The sequence below is a fragment of the Rhamphochromis sp. 'chilingali' genome, assembly GCF_963969265.1.
Source record: "Rhamphochromis sp. 'chilingali' genome assembly, chromosome: 12".
Taxonomy (NCBI): Eukaryota; Metazoa; Chordata; class Actinopteri; order Cichliformes; family Cichlidae; genus Rhamphochromis; species Rhamphochromis sp. 'chilingali'.
The window spans coordinates 8,098,911-8,118,552 of NC_137939.1; the positions used below are offsets into that span (position 1 = coordinate 8,098,911).

At 39.4% G+C, this 19,642-nt stretch overlaps 1 protein-coding gene across 1 annotated transcript in view; it reads left to right on the top strand.

The window, feature by feature from the left end:
* The window catches only part of cacna1db (calcium channel, voltage-dependent, L type, alpha 1D subunit, b), a 92,351-nt gene that overhangs the window by 26,717 nt on the left and 45,992 nt on the right, over positions 1–19,642 (top strand). Inside the window, exons 4-9 of the mRNA XM_080897722.1 lie at positions 9,299–9,438; positions 10,084–10,226; positions 13,932–14,084; positions 15,388–15,584; positions 18,270–18,373; positions 18,727–18,896. Of these exons, the coding sequence (XP_080753848.1) occupies positions 9,299–9,438; positions 10,084–10,226; positions 13,932–14,084; positions 15,388–15,584; positions 18,270–18,373; positions 18,727–18,896 (907 nt within the window). The remainder of the gene's footprint in view (positions 1–9,298; positions 9,439–10,083; positions 10,227–13,931; positions 14,085–15,387; positions 15,585–18,269; positions 18,374–18,726; positions 18,897–19,642) is intronic.

Below are 19,642 nucleotides of genomic sequence, written 5' to 3' on the forward strand. Positions count from 1 at the left end.
TGGAGGAGAAGCGAAGATGGCAGAGAGCTTTTCTCTTTCCTCAGGATAACAGCACAGATAAACGTGAAAACAGTCTGCACTAACAATGATCCAGTATGATTTGAACCCCTTAATCCACATAATGGCGCTCGTTTTCACAGTTTAGTGAGAGTGTTTTTGGCCGTTGTTACTCTCTGCATTTGCATTATTATTATTGTTTTTGATAGACTGACACATTTTCAAGCATTAACACACAGTTGATCAGTGCTTTGGTTTGCATAATATATTCTTTAACTACTACTGCAGATCTGTAGGTGAGATCAGGACAACTAATCCTAACCAAGACTGCCAAACCACTTTCAAATAATGAATTAGGTGGTCATGTGTACTGGGAGAGTGCAAAAAAAATTACTTGCTAGCATAACTGCAAAGATTCACACAACATAATGTGGCACTTGCAGAGTACAGCCAAATCACCACTGCTGCTCCCACTTTCTCATATTGGAGAACACAATAATTGATTCTTATCATTTTACCACAGTCTATTGACAGAGTGTACGTATACAGCAAGCATGCAGGAATAACTGCACTGTATGTAACTCATTCTGATTCACTACCTGTGTGAAGCATGTTATGCTTATTTTAAGTTACCAGTGTGTATTTAAAGGTTTCTGTTTCACGCTTAACTCTTATATTTTATCCAACAAGGTAATGTGAAAGTTATAAGATATCATATACAGAAACACTAATTTCACACTAATCCAATTCTGTTAGTAGTTTTAAAAAAATGTTTTTATCTGCATATGTGATTTTCCTTTTTCCTCACATATGCATTGCCCTTCATTGTCCACTGCTCTTTTCTCTCTGGCTCGCTGTGATGTCGTTGCATTTATACTCATCAACTTTTCTGTTGCAGTTTCCCAAGACAACAGCAAAAACACGAGCCATGCTTATGCAGAGCAGACTGACCGCCTGCATGAAGAACTGTGCTCTGTGCATGTTAAAATGAAACTCAATTATATCAAATTAATATAATTATTCTGTGAGGGAAAAGTCACAGAGCGTTACATTGAGTCATCATGGTTACACACGTTCACATCACGTACGCACACACTGGCCAATGTAAACACAGAAATACACGCGCTGCGCTCTGCCTCTTTTAGACTCCATATTATTATATGAGTGTATCCTTACAGTGAATAGTGAATGATCACTTCATTATATGATTTAAGGGCTAACCTGATCAGATACATGCCAGGCAGTTAGCTAAAGATGAGCACTGCACAAAGATACTTTGTATATGCTCTTGTAAAAAAATAATAATTATATTTTAAACTATTTCAGTCCTGTTCGGTTGACATACATGCTAACATGGGGGTTGTACTGTCTCAGCGTATGTGAACACCTGCTTTTGTCCCACATTAACTTCAGAGGCTGAATGTGAGGCAGACGTCCACGTGCCCTCTCAATTTTTCTGAATGTGCAAACAAGGGTACCACCTACACATGTCCTCCAAGTGGAGTAGAAAATACTATAATAAGAACAACTACTTGTCCACAGATATCTACCATGTGATACAAAATATTATTCCACATTTGTGCACACTGCAAAAATCTGTCTTCTCTCTCCCATAGTCTGTGCTTCATCCGTCCTCCCTGTACTCTCCTTTTCGTCTTCTCTTTCCCCCTCCCCCACACGTTAAAAAAATATTTTTTTACTCTCAATAAACTCGAAGCAAGAGTTTTGTGTTAAATGCAGCTGAAGTATAGAAACGTTGTTTGTTGCAAATACCTATAATATCTTTGCAAATCTGCTTGACATAAACTGAATGGATGCAAAATACATTCATTTGACCAGATTCCATTAAATTTAACATGTGACACTGTACTTTTGTAACACAATTACATGGAAAATTTACATGTAATTAAATGCGTTAAAGTGGGTAGAATTTAGTGTAGAACACTGCAGAAGGCTGACCCTGTTGGAGTGAGGTTTCTTCCTGTTACAAGGGATTTTTTTTCTTCCCACTGTCACCTTGTAATTGCTAGATCATCTGATTGATTTGGTTTTCAGGGGCATTCATTTATGTGTGTGGCAATTTAGATTTATTAAAGAAAACACAAATGTACCAGAGTTTGCTCTTAAAACTGGCAGTGCAGCAATTTGCGCATTTGTCCAGTCTAGTGAAGGACTGGTGTGCAGAAAAGAGCTGCCAATCATCTGTCGCACAGCCCAGTTAAAATACTAAAGAAATGTAGCTGCTGCATTGCAATCATTAAGCTCACATGGAGCATAACCTTTTAAATCTTTTCATATCAACAGCACAGCTCTACCTGAGTGCTCATAACCCAAACTGTGCTTGATTGAAAACATGGTCTAGAGTCTCTGTAAGTCCAAAAACATCAACTAGGACATTTTGTTCATCCGCTGCACACAGACTGTCAGCTCTTTTGGCTTTAGCTCAAGCAAGCAAAATTTCTTGTCTAGCTCCCAAAACAGGGGATTTTGGAGCTTACAGGACTCGCTGCTCCTCCTTAAATCAATTAAGCTGTTTCACTGGGAGTGGATGGACCTCAGTTTGTGCTACTCTCTACGGGAAGCAAACGCATCTTATGCCATAGTGTACAAAGTCATTTTGCACAAGGAGATTAATGCTCGCTGCCATCCTGTTTTACTAAACTGACCCTAAATGCTTACAGTGAACACAAAAGGCCTTTTTCTGTTGTCTTCAGCTCCACTGGCAGATTGATCGCTCCTCCACACAATAGGAAGCGAGTATATGTAATTAAAAAGCGTTATAACAATTAAACAGTAATAGTAACACATAATGTGCATTATTTGGATCATACGTTTTATTATCCTCAAATTTTCTTTAATGTCTTTCGTATTTTGATGGCGTAAAAGTATTATTTTCAAGCTGAAGGACTGAAAACTGAATGTAGGGCATCTCCTGTTCATCTAAACCAGTAGGGTGTACCAGAGGCAGTCGTCTTGAGTATCCCTCACTTAAGCACTCCAAGTTTCATTCTCTGCCCACACATGCAACAAGCCTGATTTCCATGGCGACAGCATCCCTGTTACAAGCACGGGAGGAGCATTTTTCACTGAGCTCGGACACAGGAAACAAACACCGGGGATGCCGTCCTTTGAGGAAGAACATGACAAAAACAAACACAACATTCGTTCTGGATCCTCACTTTTAGCAGAACAAAAGGCCAAAGACCGACGTGTGTTGACAGTGTTTAGATGTGTGTGTGTCACCCCCCCCACACACACACACATACACGACCCCGTCTCGCTTTTTCTCTCTCCTGGTCAGCACTCAACCCCGCTCCAGTTCTCTCATGCAGAGGCAGCTTCAGGTCTGCGCCACGTGCTTCTCTCACACTCCACTTACTATCCAGGAATCCCTCGGGGATGGGAAGAATAAAAGGGATTTAATATGTATTATATAACATCATAGCATGTGTGCTATAGCTAGGTATGTAACAGGGCAGAGACCAAAGTCTGCTTAAAGACTACACTTAATAAATCCACTTCTGTGCATTGTAGGCTTTGATAGTTCCTATAATCCTTACCTTATTATGGGCTTAAAAACAAGAAGAGTTCTTGCAGGTTGTTATTCAGTCGAGATATTTAAACAGACAAATAGCAAAATTGAAAGCGCCTCTCCATGTTCATGAAGTGCTGAAGTCTCCCCGCAGCTGCTTCACAATAAACGTCATAATATGTAATTTCACTGGAAAGCTTTTAAAGTGAAGCAGATGCAGGAAGTGTTTACTTTTAATTAATAGCATTGCATCCCTGCACCTGTCCTACTGCTATCTGCTGCTTCTGTTCTTGTCTGCATAATGGCTTGGCCTAAAGGCAATTGTTTACGCACAGCTCTCTTAAGGTCCCATCACAGCGTTACAATCAGCTTGAGGTCTAGGCTTTGCAACACCTTGATTGTCTTGTGTTTTCAGCTTTTCTGTTGTAGATTAGCTGCTGCGCTTGGACCCATTGTCCTGTTGTATGCTCTAACAAGCTTCAGCAGTTGGACAGATGGCCTCACATTTGACTCCAGAATACTTACAGAGGAGTTCATGGTAAACTCAGTGACTACAAGGTAGCCAGATCCTGTGTACCCCTCCACCAACATAGCTGGTATGAGCTGTTTCTGGTTTTCACCAAACATCCGGACATCTCCACTTTGGGCTCATCTTCTTGTTCCAACAGTCTCGTGTTTGTTCAGATGCAGCTTCTATTTTCCAGTTGTACTGTCATGAGCTGTAACATTTAACATGACAACTTTTTCTATCTTTCTACCATGCAAATGTGTATTCATTAGGTTTTTTATGTGTATCCAACTTGCATTGTGAGATCACCTATGCACTACGTTTGTTGTCTCCATTGTCCTGTGGTAATCTCCACTCTTCATTATCGGCCTTACTCCCAAGTCACGACCTAAATCCAGTTCGCTGAAACACACACACACACACACACACACACACACACACACACACACACACACACACACACACACACACACACACACACACACACACACACACACAATTTGTCAGCTGTTCACTAAACAGAACAGCGAACATATCATTCCTGTGTAAACAACAAGAGGACAAGGCAAGAATGCTAAATTGGATGTAGGCAGGTGTGTGTTCATGTGTGCTTTGAAGGCTCTTATCACTGAGAAACAGCTCTGAATTGTTAGGCTTGTTGACGTTAACTGGCTCCCCCCCCCCCAGCTGCTGTTGAGACACCACTCTCAGTTAACACCGTTAACAATTAAGACACAGATAAAGACATGGCCATTGTTGAAATACCAATATTTTCTCAGCAGCTGAGTTACTCATACAGAGCATCTGGATAGTTCTGCAGTATGAAAAGACCAAAGCAATGAATTTGCATGTTTTTGATTTTAAAAAAAAAAAAAAAAAAAAACTTGCATAAAGGATATTTCCATTTCTGGTAAAGAGTTTGCAGACCTTGTAGACGTATCTCAGTTTATGTTTTTCTGTATTGGATCTAAATCAAAACATTTTGATACATATTTGTCAAACTCATATTTGTTTGAGGTACAGTAGAAAATGCAAATTTAACAGCTTTGCCAAACCGATGTAAAAATGTTTTTTAAACTTAAGCTTAAGACATGTGCCGCCTCTGTCAGTGCGCCCCAGGGCAGCTGTGGCTACAATGTAGCTTGCCATCACCAGTGTGTGAATGTGTTTGTGAATGGGTGAATGACTGAATGTAGTGTGAAGCGCTTTGGGGTCCTTAGGGACTAGAAAAGCGCTATACAAATGCAGGCCATTTTTCCATTAATCTGACAGCATCTGAATAGGCTGTCTTCGTGTTTGACTGAGCCTTCAGCTTTCTGTTAAAAGTTGCCAAAGCCCTATGAGTTCTAGGTTTGACCCAGAAACATTTACATATCAGTTTTATATTGCACAAGACTGAACTGCGAACAGATAGGCACTCAAAACACAAGCCTGTCTTTGACATTTTTGTGAGTTGCTCCACTCACTAAATTCCCCTAAAAGTAATAAAGTTTGCATAATGACGTGATCTCGCCAACTCTTTTCTTATTTATTGCAATTTTGCTTATAAAGGTATAGTTAAATCTCACTAGTGCTAGGATGCCTGGGTCGTTGACCCAAGGTTTTTGAGTTTATTATTTATTATTTCCAGTCTTTGGTTTCTTTGAATTCTGTCTTATGGTTTATGTCTCTGTCTTCTCTAGTTGCTCTGTCTCCCCTGTCAGCTGTATCCCCTTGTCTAGTTCGCGTCTCTGTGTATCCTTAGTTGCTATATCCCCGTGTCCAGCCAGTGTCTGTGTCTGCCCTGGTCCCACGTCTCTGTTCCCTCTGTTGTAGTGCTTGCATGTGAGTCTGTGTCTTTTGTTCAGTCGGTGATATGGGTTTCCTGTTTTACTTTGAAAGTCCATGTCTGATGTTAATGTGTCTGGTTTTGCTTCCCCTTGTCTCGTTAGGCCTGATTTGCCCCTGCTGTGTTTCCCTCCTGTTACCCATTCCCTGATTGCTCCCTCTGTGTATTTGAGCCCTGTGTTTCTTTGTGTCTGTGTTGCGATCTACTGTTTACCTAGCTGTGTGTTCTGTCAGTCCTCCGGTGTAAGTTTATTTTTATTTTTTCCAGTTATGTTATATTTTGAGTTTAACATTAAAGCTGTTTTGAGTTCACGACTGTCTCTGGAGTCTGCACCTTGGGTCCTATTCCTGTCTGCACACAGCCACTCATAACAACTAGAAGTTCATGCTGACAATTCCTTTGCATCTGTTGTCACTGCCGTGCATATACAAGTCTTATCTGTTGTCTTTTATCTTTTCATTGTGTTGGAACACAGCTGAAATTAGGAGACGGGGTTATGTTTATTAAATTTAACATTACTTGCCATTGGTGTCCAAGAAAACATTCTGCCTACTCAATACAAAAAATACTGAAGTCATAAAAGACAAATATATTTTAATTTAAAAGTTTCATAACTGGAAAAAAAACATTTTTCCTGCACTAGAGATTTAAAACTTTCCAGATCACACTGAACGACAGCGGGTAAACAGGTCTGAGTGACTACTGTTATCCTCGTTCCATGTTGACAATGCCTCCATTCATCACACATGAGGGGTGAGTGCTTTTGATAAGAATGGACATCATATGGAATAGCTTTAGCACTCACCAGCTGTGACCCCCAGTGGGGTCAGCTGTAGGAGATTTTGTCAGACAGCTGTCTCCGCCACCATCATTAAAACATCAAATCCAGGATGTCTTTTGGAAGAATGAAGCATCCATCCTTCCTGCTGTTGTTACAGAGACTTTAGAATCAATGTCTGGGTGCACTGACGCTGGTGTGACGTGGCCGCTCGACAGCTTGCTATGTTTTGTTGTTTGTGCCTGTTATTTGTAGGCTTACTGTACATCTGTTTGCACAGTGATGCTCAGAGCTCCAGTGGCTGCCTGAAAAGAAAATACGTCTGTAATCTTAAGTAGACTGCATGGATAAATTGCATAATCACAATTAATCTAAAGAGTCAATGCACTTAGAGCTAAAACTAAAAAAAAATAACACTATAGTAGCCTAGAGTGGCTGCTGATTAAGTGTTATTCTTTAAGCCACCATTGCCAGCGGCATTTAAAATTTTTCAGTGAAAGTGTTGGTCTGATTGACTTGCTGCTTTTCAGAAGCATGGTTTGAGTTTGTGTATCATTGCAGGTCTCTCTGCCCACTTGTGTGGGTGTGAAGTCTGAGTGTGCGTGCTGCTGATGTCGTCAGTCTCTTTCAGTAACCACGTATCTTTGCGCACGCTGTCCGAGTGCGCTCTGCGTGTCTGCGTCCTTTAAATCAACAACAGGAGTGCTTAACTTAATGGGCCTTAAAACCTGCCGACTCACTAACCTTTTGGTTCGTAAATAAGAGACAGAGAGAGGATGACAAGCGGAGAGAAAGCGAGAGAGAGAGAGAAAGTTGTGTGTGGGAGAGGCAGAAAGAGAGAGAAAGGGAGAGAGTGAGATACGTAGGAGAGAGAAATGTGTTTCTGTGTGAGAGAAAAAGAAAGTGGAGGTGAGAAAGTGAAATAATGTGTAAGCACAATAAATAGATGTGTGTGTGTATGTGGAAATATCCAAATTCTGGGACATATTTGCATTACCGGGCACATAGTTACCATGGAAACATGCTGATGATGCACCAGGACATACAGTATGACTTGAAGACTTTTCATCTTTTCTGTTTTTTGGCCTCATGTCTGCTGCTTAGTGGTCACCGCTTCGGTTTTTCTGCACCACTTTTGCCCGAGATGATGTGTCAGTCACACAGCGCCATTAATTTTGCGACGTCCTCATTTGGATTTTGTGTTGTTGGCTTTCAGTACATCTCTCCCTGAGCTGTGTTTATGAGGTTCACCTGAATGCAAATGAATGAAAGGGGGTCATTTCCACCCACAGTCACATCCTTCCATATAAAGCCGGTGTTACATCATATTTCACAATGCTGCTGCTCTATAAAATCTTGAGCTCTCAAAAGACATATTATGATTGTCTTTTCTGTTTTTTTCTTTTTTCTTTTGGTGCAAACATCATGTACTCATGAAAAACTCACAATTTTCTTTACTTTCAGAACCAGAGTCACAGTCCATTCTTGAACTAGAACACTTGTGCGATATGCTTATGGGTACCTGAACATTTCAGGACTGAGCCACATTTAACTTAAAACATCACTACTGGAAAGTTTGTTTCTGCTTGTTGTGTTATGTCTATTCTCAATGCATCATGATGTCTGCTCCTGCACTTGTGACACTACGGCAAATGCTGTTTCAGTTTTATTTTATATTGACACACTTGAAGCCTGAATCATGAAAATACGAATAAATCATCAGAATGAACACAGCGCACTATTGCAAGCCTTATATGTAGACTCTTTAGCAAACTTTTATTTTAAGGAATGATATGGTTCCTTAAGATCTAGATTTAAATTGTCACACCTCACAAACATGTGGACATGGGAGGAAGAGTGCATGTATAATGGGAAAAGGATGTTGAAGATGGAGCTGCCAGGCAGGAGGAAAAGAGAAAGATCACAGAAAGGATTTGTGGATGTAGTGAAGGAGGACATGCAGGGGATTGGTGTGCCAGAAGAGGATGCTAGGGTTAGACTGAAATGGAAGCAGATGATGTGCAGTGGTGACCCCTGTGGCAGCCTGAAGAAAAAGAAGAAGAAGAAGACATGTCTTACATGTGTATAGATATAAATACAAACAAAACTGGCGAGGCTGTCTTGGCTCATAAAGAGATATACACCATAAATACCACAGAGTTCACCGAGTTTGTATCAGTGAAAATTCATGCATTTTAAAGCGGTGTTTTCATGTCAATATTATAAGCTTATTATAGTAACTCAACTGATAATTGATCAGCGGATTATTAGAGAGATTTCTGTTTGATGACGTGCTTTATGTCCATGGATGAAATATTACCTTTTTTAATCTTGATTTCATCTGGCTGAATAGATTTAGGATTAATTTTTAAAGTACTTCTTCAGGGTTTTTTTTGTCTTTTTAGTCAGCATGTCCTCTAGCTCAGCACACGCAGGCTACATTTGTTGAATGTGCTAGGAGGGGGGGGTTGGGATTGAAAACATGGTCATTGACCGTTTGCCTTTTATTGATAACAGATACCTGGTGCGGCTGCAAGTCGTTGCACACACCATTGTCCAACAAGGTCGCAAAGTTTAAATAAACATCTTTCATTGTTTTCCACCCCTCTCCTCTTTACACCTGTTTTCTTCCTTGTTTCTGTTCCCTCTATGCAGGAGACAGTAGAGTATGCCTTCCTCATCATTTTCACAATAGAGACATTTCTGAAGATTATTGCCTACGGTCTGGTGATGCACCAAAACTCCTACGTCAGAAACGGCTGGAACATGCTGGACTTTGTCATTGTCATTGTGGGGTGAGTTTACAGGTAGCACATAATGCAGGATATACGTACAAATACACATTTGCACACGCACACAATTCTTTTTACATAAGAAACCAATCATGCGCACATCTTCTACGCTCTCTTCCATGTACTTGAAAAAAGATGGTATAACACATATTTGTGCATTTGCGCAACTTAGCCCAACATCTGGCCTTCCGCTCTCTCAATCAAAAATGAATCATGACCTTTTAAATTCTGTCCTGTATCACTACAATAGTGATGTTTTGAGCACATGCACCAAAGTGCACACTCATACACGCACAAAGACACGAATATATGGCTTTGTATAGAGTGACGGTTTATCAGTAGACCACCTGGCTCCTGTGGGACTTCAATGTAAACTGTGATGAGGTGTGAAAAACTAAAGGTAAATATCCATAGACATATGTAAAGAGCACACACATAAACCATGCACACTTGCACAGGCAGGTGCTTGAACAGAGAGACAAGAACAAAGAGGACTCACGGCTTTGTTCATTGCTTTCTGACTCTTTTGCTTTTATCTTTTTCTGCTCTGTTTTCATCACATTGCCATTACTGCTTCTTCCCTTACATGCCTCTGCCTCACTTTCTCTATATTTTATCTCCCTCTCTCTCCCCCTCTCTCATCTCCAGGTTGTTCAGTGTGGTTCTGGAGATGATAACCAAAGATGCAGATTCTGGTGGTCAGTCTGGAGGCAAACCTGGAGGGTTTGACGTCAAGGCCCTCCGAGCCTTTCGCGTGCTACGACCCCTTCGCCTTGTCTCTGGAGTTCCCAGTGAGTAAACATAAAAATGTGGAATAAATGTACATGTTTTACGCCCTTAAGTCCAAACCAATTAATCTTCTCTTTATTTAAGCGCCCTATGAACTCACACAGGAGTTCTCAGCTAATTTCACAGTGACTGGGTTGAGATGAGTGTAGATAATGTATGCTTGGATGCACGTGATCCTGTCATGGCACTGAAACACACAATGGAAGTAGAAACCCCAAAATCTCACAAAACACAATGGAAATATATTTGGGGAGAAAATAATGGGACTAAACAGCTGCTGAAATTACAGAAATCAAAACATGTGAAGGATTGCTCTGAGACACATTAAAAAGAAGCGGAGGATTCATCGGTGTAGTGAGGGACAGATAGATACGTGTTTGCTATTGGAACCAGATGTTCACACCCACATAGTCTTGAGAAATGGGTGTACCCAGCAAACATAAAATACTGTATCCTCAAAAGCTGGATTGGTGTCACTTGCACATAATTAAAACACTAAAGACACAACAGATCACATGTTGACATGAGTCATGGACTCTGAGTAAGGAAGGAAACATCTGGCTTGTTATTGGTGCACATTTCAAAAGCCAGCATCTGTGTGCACGGGACACTTTTGTGATACACACATTAATGCGTACCGGTTTTGGAGCAAAGTATGGTATGCAGATGAAAAACGCTGTGCACATATGGGATGTGAAGAGTATGGCACTATAGTAATGGAATCTACATAATAGGATACGGAGGCAAGCATGGCCACGTCCCAACTTCCTACTGGCATAAAATTCAATGAAAAATTTAAAAAACAGTAGATTTGTTTGAACTATTTTCTCCTAAATGCATGACTACGGCGTGTTATTAGTCTAAATTATCATTAGGTGTGTTTAGTGAAAATGATCTGTTCTGAGTTAGCATGGTTCCACCTGCTCCAACTATTCATTTTATTCCACTTATCCAGTTTAGGGTCACAGTTGGGCTGGAGCCTATTCCAGCTGTTACAGGGCGAGAGGTGGGGTACACAGCTGACAGAGCCTCAGAGCCTTTCATGTGCTGTTAGCATAAGTTAGCGTTTGCACTAGGGACATTTTCTTATTTCTTATTATAAGACACCTTTAACACATCTTCTTTTGTGCTTACCTAGCTTTGTCATCCAGTCTTATGAGTAGCCCAATTTTTCAGTGATTTCAAAGTTGTGTTTTATTACAATATGGAACTTATTGAATTAGGGGACCATGTATTTCACATTAACATTGTGTTGATATTTTCAGCCTGTTATGTTTTATTCAACCCGGTGTTTTGTGTGAAAAACACTTCTTTGCTGTTCCCAGGTTCTCTCTGTTATGTTATTAGATTTCTATTCCAGCTCAGCTGAATTGTCTCTGCAAAGACAGTCACTATGGCAACCTTAAAACACCCAAGTAAAGGGTATTTCAAGCAGCTGGAGTGTTTCTGGTCATTTGTCCTTGAGGCAAAACAGCAGTTCTCATATGTTTTAAATGCATTTGAAGGTAATTAACTGGCTTTTATTAGTCAGCATGGCCAAATATCAACTACTCTATGTTTTTCTCTGCAAACAAAGGTGACAGGTAAACATGGGCAGGATGCAGTTGAGAAGTAGGACATGGTGACCCTGACCGAGTCTGTTGTTTCTGGTGTACTTTGTAATATCACACAAATGATACATGTGTCTTTTGTCCTGTCTCCCTCCCCTCATGGCAGCAAACAGCTGCTCCTTCCTGAGACTGGTTCTGTTGGAGGGTTCTTCCTGTTAAATGGGAGCTTTTCCTTCCCACTGTCACCAAGTGCTTGCTCATAGGGGGGTCGTCTGATTGTTGAGCTTTTCTCTGAATTATTATAAGATTTTTATCTTACAATATAAAGGTGATATTAAGATGACTGTTGTTGTGATTTGGCTTTATATAAAATAAAAATGACTTGAACTGAAAATAAAAAGACCTTAAATTATATATTCTTTAGTCTTTATTTGGCTTATTGATCTCAATAATCCGCCTGTTTATGAAACAGCTCAAAACTTCTTTTAGTGGCCAAGGTAGGATGTGGGTAAAAGAATGATGGACTATTACAAAGTAGCAAGTGTATAAATTTTGATAAAGCACTATCTCACTGTCTCGCTAAGTGAAATATTCACTGTGTTGTATTAAACACTTTAAAATTAAATCACGGTGCTAGCAACAGTAAAGCAGCATGACCTGTGCTTTGACTTGCTAACTTTACTGTCTGCTATACCCACTCCAACCTTTTATTGACGTCCAGGCTGGGCCTACTGGAACATTTCTGTAGTCATTTCTGGAACTGTTATCACTAACTATTTAGTGAGGTTTTTGTTAGTTTGTGCTGTTGGGTTATTTGAGTATTGTATTCCTTCCACTGCCCTCCAAAGACACTTGACTGTTAGCAGTGCAAAGGTAGTTTACCAAAATAAAAATAAGATGGTTGGTTAAACATTAGCTCTTAGAAGTTTGTGTAGGTCCTATCATATTACCCAGTTTCTTTATCATTCATTATATACTTTTTCCTTCAGTGTTTCTGTTTTCAGCACACATTTGACCTTAAATCAACACATGCCCTAATGTGTCTACATTCTTTGAGTTGCCATAGCAACGTAGCATTTGCTAGGTCTGAGGAAAAAAGTACCTCTGGGACAGATGAAGATGCATTGAGTTTCAGTTCTATACTGAAACTGAGTTTAACGTTTGTCTTGTCTTTGCAGTCTGATTTAGCTGGGATGTTTCAACCCGTTAGCTAGTAAAGCAGAGGATCTTTTGCTAGCTTTCATTCCTATCCACTGATATAATTAGACTTTTGTAAGAAATTGTGCATTTTTACAAATGTGTACATTTGCACTAATGTGAATACAGTGTTTGTGTGCAAGTTTCTGTATACCTATGTATTGTATAGCAAAACATACAGTAGGTTGCCTACGTGCCAGTTGCTAGCTAAACAAACTTTGACTGGAAAAGTGATTTTTTTTTTAAGCGTTTAGAGATTTTGTTCTGTAGCTGGTTATCAAAAAGAAATAAATGTAAACTCTTTTTATTAATCCAATAAAGTCTTGATGGTTAAATACAGTTCCACCTTCTTAATAAATTTGCAGGCTTTGTATTTTTTTGGACTGTTTGTCAAACAAAACGATCACTAACCCCACATTAGGAACTTCATCTTTCATTATTTCTTGTATTTTATTTATTGAAAATGCCTTAATACTGAGAAAATACTATAAGACAAATTGATAATGAAAATAAAAGTTATTTGCAGCTCTCACATTTATGTCTGTTTATTTTATATTTCCAAGATAGATTCTTTTAAGAATATTTAGTGAATAATAGGAAGAGACTCATGTTCATTTAGATGCAATGTTGTGGTATCAGTACGGATTTCAGCTGATTACTTTTTACAGTACCTTTCAACATCAAATGCCATGATTTACCATGTAAAGGGTTATCATTAGTGTTTGTTGGAGTCGTATTCATTATTTACAGTCTAATTAGGCCTTAATATTTTGGTCCTTTGTTTGCTTTCTTGCATAATCATTGTTATCATGGGCATTATATGATTGATAATCATATCATGGCTTGGTTAAATGATTGGGTAAATAATTTGTGTTTTTGTCTTTTTGCATCTGTCCCAATTCCCGCAGAGTAAAACTGATGCTTCTTCTGACTGACTTTAGCTTCTTTATATTTTTGCAGGTTTACAGGTGGTTTTAAATTCCATTATTAAAGCCATGGTTCCCTTGCTTCACATCGCTCTGCTGGTCCTCTTTGTCATTATTATCTATGCCATCATTGGCCTGGAGCTTTTTATTGGCAAAATGCATGCCACCTGTTACATGACAGAAACAGGTAAGGTATCTTCCTTTCTTGTCTGCTACTACACGTCTGCTTCACTTTCTACAGACACCTGTTAAAAGAGGGATTTGTACTCCATAATGTAATGTAAACAGGCATACACGTCACCTTAGAACAGACTCAGGATTCAATCCCTGTCCCTGAAAATGAATGGACACATGTACCTATGTGAATGGTGACAAGCCACTGAAAACAGGGCAGAACAGCAGATGGTGGATTAAATCCAGTGATTAAATGACTAATATCTAGCTATTATGTAAACATGCTTGACCTTTGCTTTACCATTACTCTTTGATGTCAGTGTATCAGAAAAAAAGGGACATGTTGATGGACATTAGCACATATGTACACAAAGACACATACATAAAACCACAGTTATAGTCTAAAATGGCTGACTGACGGGATTGAAGCAGCTTAAGTAACAGGGATTTGCTGCATTACGACAACTGCTATTGTGGCGTGTCACTCTCCCTCTCATACACCTTTCACGTAATCTCGCCTTCTTTCTCTCCCTTTCTTGCTTTCATCTGTTCTGTTTGCCTGGTGACTTCAGGAGAAGCACAGTAGGGTAAAGTCGAGAGGTCGCGACAGAGCAGGATTGAATCTCGCTTTAATCAAAGCCACTGTGTGTTCACCAGCCCTGAAAAATAGCATTTAGCATGTGTTTTTTTTTAGGTTTTTGGATAGGTCAGAGGGGCATGCATCCAAAAAAGGAAGAGGCCACATGTTTGAATTTGTGTGTGTAGAAGCACTGTGGTTATTTGATTAAAAAGGTGGAAAGTTTAACATGTGGGCTAATCTACAGTGAGTGAACTGTAAGCGTGGGGTGCTGGGGCAAACTGTAATTAATGTTAGTGTATAGCATAATTTTCTGCATTGCTCCTATGATGATGGAATAATGTCAGAATACTGAACAGTGAAATTTTAAAGTGTGACACAGAGGAATGCATGAATGGCTCTATGGATTCCTGATACCTATTTTATCATGGATATAGCTTAAACTTAACTTTATTATTATCTTTGCATGAAGTAATAATCCAATCATAATGTCAGAATCAAAGAAAATACAGTGATGGGGAACTCTTAAAAATAATGCTGGAGGAAAAAAACTCCACATTCTTGAAAATAGATAGATTATAACACACTAAGAATGAAGATGCAACATGAGATTTAAACTTGGACAAAGAACATACGTGAAATGATGTGACAAATAATTGAACAAGTTTTGCCTGGATGATCTAAAGTCGCTTTCATGTTGTTTCCATGTTGATTTACCTGTTTGTCTTTGTATCTCCAGGTGCCCTCGCAGAGGAAGAGCCGGCGCCATGTGCAATATCAGGGCATGGGCGTCATTGCCTTCTCAATGGTACAGTTTGCCGGGAGGGCTGGCAAGGCCCCAACAATGGCATCACCAACTTTGACAACTTTTTGTTTGCCATGCTCACTGTGTTCCAGTGCATCACCATGGAAGGCTGGACTGACGTTCTCTACTGGGTAAACCCAAATTTACAATGCTACTTGAAAATATAGTGCTGTGCAAAAGTCTTGAGCCACCCTGCATTTATTTATATGTTGTTTCCAGGGAGCCAGACTTTCTTGCAATTTATTAAGTGGTCTTGAGCAATAGTTCTCCAGGATTTCTCATGGTGTAGGATGTTGACTTTGGATACTGGCTGCTTTTCCAGTCATTATTCAGTCCACTCTTTGTACCTGGCTATTTTCAGTAGAATGTTATTTGTGTTTTTTAAGCTACTTAATGCTGACCTATGAATCATTCAGACATAAATAAAGACACATAGCTTCCTGGAAGAACCAGTGTTGTGTTAACATATTTAGACAACTAAGAGCCAATTTTAAATCTTATCTTTAGGGACTTTGTTACTAGCAGCCTATTGGGAAAAATGGTTTGTTTAGATTAATATACAAAAATACCAAATATTAGACAGTTTGACAGGCATAGTATTTGGAAAACAACAAAATGATTCCCAAAGTGCTATTAGCTGAAAACCTGGCATACATTGGCATGGTGTGTCTTGGTGAAACTGAACCGATCAACAGTATCTGAAAGTCATGTTCTTAAGAACAGGAAACAATCCTGTCACAGGACCTGAGAGATGCATCTGGCCTTTCACTTGATCCATCTACTGTTCCATTACTTAAGAATGGGAAACTTATAGAAAAGGCTGAGGTAACCCAAGTTACACAAGAAGACTGAAAATCAGTAACATCTCTTATGAAGTGCAAAATAATCATCAATATGCACTGAGGAGGTCAGGAAAGAGTGTCTACAGCCATTTGTAAAACATGGTGGAGGCTCTGTTATGGTTTGTGGATCTTGTCGAAATTGATGGAATTTTCAAGACAGAAAACTACCATCGGAGTTTTATGCAGGATGCAATTGCATCTGGAAAGCGTGCGACTGGAACTGGATTTTTTTTGTTTTAGCATGATAGTGATCCCAAACACACTGCAAATTCAATACAAGCATATCTGGATAGGAAAACACTATCAGTCATGGATCCCCAAAGCCCAAACCTCAACATTACTGAAACAGTGTTGGATCATCTTGACAGAGAACAGAAAAAAACGACAGGCAACATCCAACAAAGAGCTCTAAATGTCCTTCAAGGAGCCTGGAGAGCTATTCCTGCACACTAGTGAAATATATTACAAGAAAGCTGCCTAAGAGAGGTCAGGCGGCGTTGAAGAATAAAGATACCAAATACTGATTTCCAACTTTGTTAGAATTCCACAAACTCTATTTGTGCCTTATATCCTGTATTTCTCAAAGTTTGCACATGTTTGAAGAAAATGCTGGCTCAGGACATTTACACAGCACTGTATGTATAATATTAAAGTAATAATAAGTGTAATAGGATTATGCATGGTTTTTTTTAAACAAAGTTAATGTCATTTAAATTCCTTAAAAAAAGGAAAGTTGTTTTTTATAGCTCCTAACAAAAAAAGGGGATTCGCATGACAAACTATTGTTATATAGACAATGGAGCTATTGCTTAACAATGGAACATTAGTTACAAATGTGACAAAAGCAGTAAGACACCATTCAGAACCATGATTTTTCATGCAGGTTTGACCCCAGCAACACTTTTCCAAGCAAACTCATTTAAGCCTTTGTTTTTTTCTCTCTGTTTTGCAAATCCATGCTTTATGTGATTTTTTTTGTTGTTGTTGTTATTTTCTAAAAAAGTTTTCACAGCTAGAGTGTGCAACCCATTTTTAAAGGCTAACCTGAAACCCCCGGCTTCATATTAACACAAATCACCAACAGCTTTTAATTAGCCAAAATACTCAGCACTGATGATGAGTTTTCCTCACAATACACCGACGCCCTTTTATTGATGGAGACCCTCATCTATGAAATAATGAACCTCTTCACCTCCTTCTCGTTCGTCTTCTCAGACTCTCTCTCTCTGTCCCACACACTTTCATGCATGTATGTGTTACCATGGCAATCCCATGCTAATACTGCTGTTAAAGTGGTGGAAGGAAGGAGATTCAGCAAACCTAAAAGATGGAAAAAGAGATCATGGCAGGATAGATACGCAGATGTATAAATTAAAACTGACCTTGAGCCTTTCGTACTGATATAAGCCAAGTATAAATTTTTCTTCGGGGTGGGCGGTTCTGCGGCTGGAGGCAGGCACATCAGTGGGATTTTTTTCTTTAACGGGAAAATGACTATCAAAATAGAAGTGTAAACTGTAAACATTTACACTGACTGAGCAAAGAAAAGTGCCTACTGTGATGAGAGCTGTGTGAAATGTGATTATGAAAAAAGGGCAAACTTTTAGGTCCTGGTGTTGCCAGCAGCTCAGCTAAGAGGCACGTTGGATTTAGTGCGGTCATTTGGCACAGCCTCATTACTAACACTAATACAAGTACTCACTGTCATTCATAACTGACCCAGTTGTCTCTCACGTGGTTCCCTCTAGTGGTCACCCGTCCTGCTGCAGTTTTAGCTGCCGTTGAGTGACAAACCTCTTTCCTGCTCAAGGGATACTGTGGGCTTTGCACCTCCATGAGTTAATGATTTTTTTAAAATTAGAATTCAGTTTTTATTTCGAATAATTTAATCTATGTAAGCTGTAAGAATAACATTGCCATGTCTGAATTTAGAGTTAATTCAGTTAAATGTTCCTATTATCTCTTTCTGTGTAGATGAATGATGCAATGGGCTTTGAGCTGCCGTGGGTCTACTTTGTCAGCCTCGTCATCTTTGGATCCTTCTTTGTTCTTAACCTGGTTTTGGGTGTGCTGAGTGGGTATGTTTCATGTTTCTGTTTTGAATTGTTGTTTTAATAAAATGCCCTGTTGTGGGTGCTGAGAGTCTACTTGAAAGGAACATGCAATTTACAGTATGCGTGTAATATATCTATAAAACATATTCATAGATGGGGTATTTTGCTCATTTTGGTAATAATATAAAAATGTGATGCTGCGTGTGAATTCCACAAATAAGTTTAACCCTGCACATTTAACAAATGATAAGAAATTGTTTGTTGAGGTTATTAAGTTATCAGTTTTAGTGCAGCCTTAGTTTTAAGACTGCAGAGCGCTGCCATTCTGTACAGTGTTACGGTGACCCACGTTTGACATTATGCTTTCCCCTCTATAGAGAGTTCTCCAAAGAGCGAGAAAAGGCCAAGGCTCGAGGTGATTTCCAGAAGCTGCGTGAGAAGCAGCAGTTAGAAGAAGACCTGAAGGGCTACTTGGACTGGATCACCCAGGCAGAGGACATCGACCCTGAGAACGAGGAGGAGGGAGATGAGGAGGGCAAGCGTAACCGTGAGTTACCTGGATTTAATGTTTTTTTTTCTCTACTCTTGTCCAGCACTCTTGTCCAGCAGGCAAACAAAGAATGCAAACAGAACTGTGACTTACAAAGCCTTAACTTCTTCTGCCCTGAGATAATGCTGCACATTTCTTTGCCACTAAAACTGTTACAAGAGGAAGGAGAGACGGTCAATCTGTTATGCATCTAACTGGCAGTTCTCATGATCCTTTGCTTACTTTGACTTGAATGCGGCTCATTGTGGGAACATGACGTTGTTTTGAGACAGCTGCTTCCTTGCAATAATTTCTGACTTGGCATTTGATTAGTACAGTAAGTGAGGGGTGACTGCTTCTGTTTATTTGTGTTGACAAGGAGCACAAGGACTGAATTAGAATGAGGAAGCTCAGGCAGGGATTGCTTGAAGCATCTAAGATTTCACTAAAAATTGTATGATAATGCACCGAATGCGATCTAATACATGAATGTAAATCTTTTGTGAGTTCCTACATTTCTGCAAACATACTGTATGACCTACAACAATGACTCCTGAAGCCCCTGGTGGGCCACAAAGGTACTGCAAGTAGGCCTCAGTAATAACAGAAATTGATTAGTTTGAATACTCACAGGTTTGTACAGTTAAATTTTTATATACATGTATTTTTTTATATAAAAAATGAATTTAATTTGGTAATAGGAGATAGCTAGTTTGTGATATTACAAATTTTTCTGACACAAATTAATCAATCTAGATAAGGTT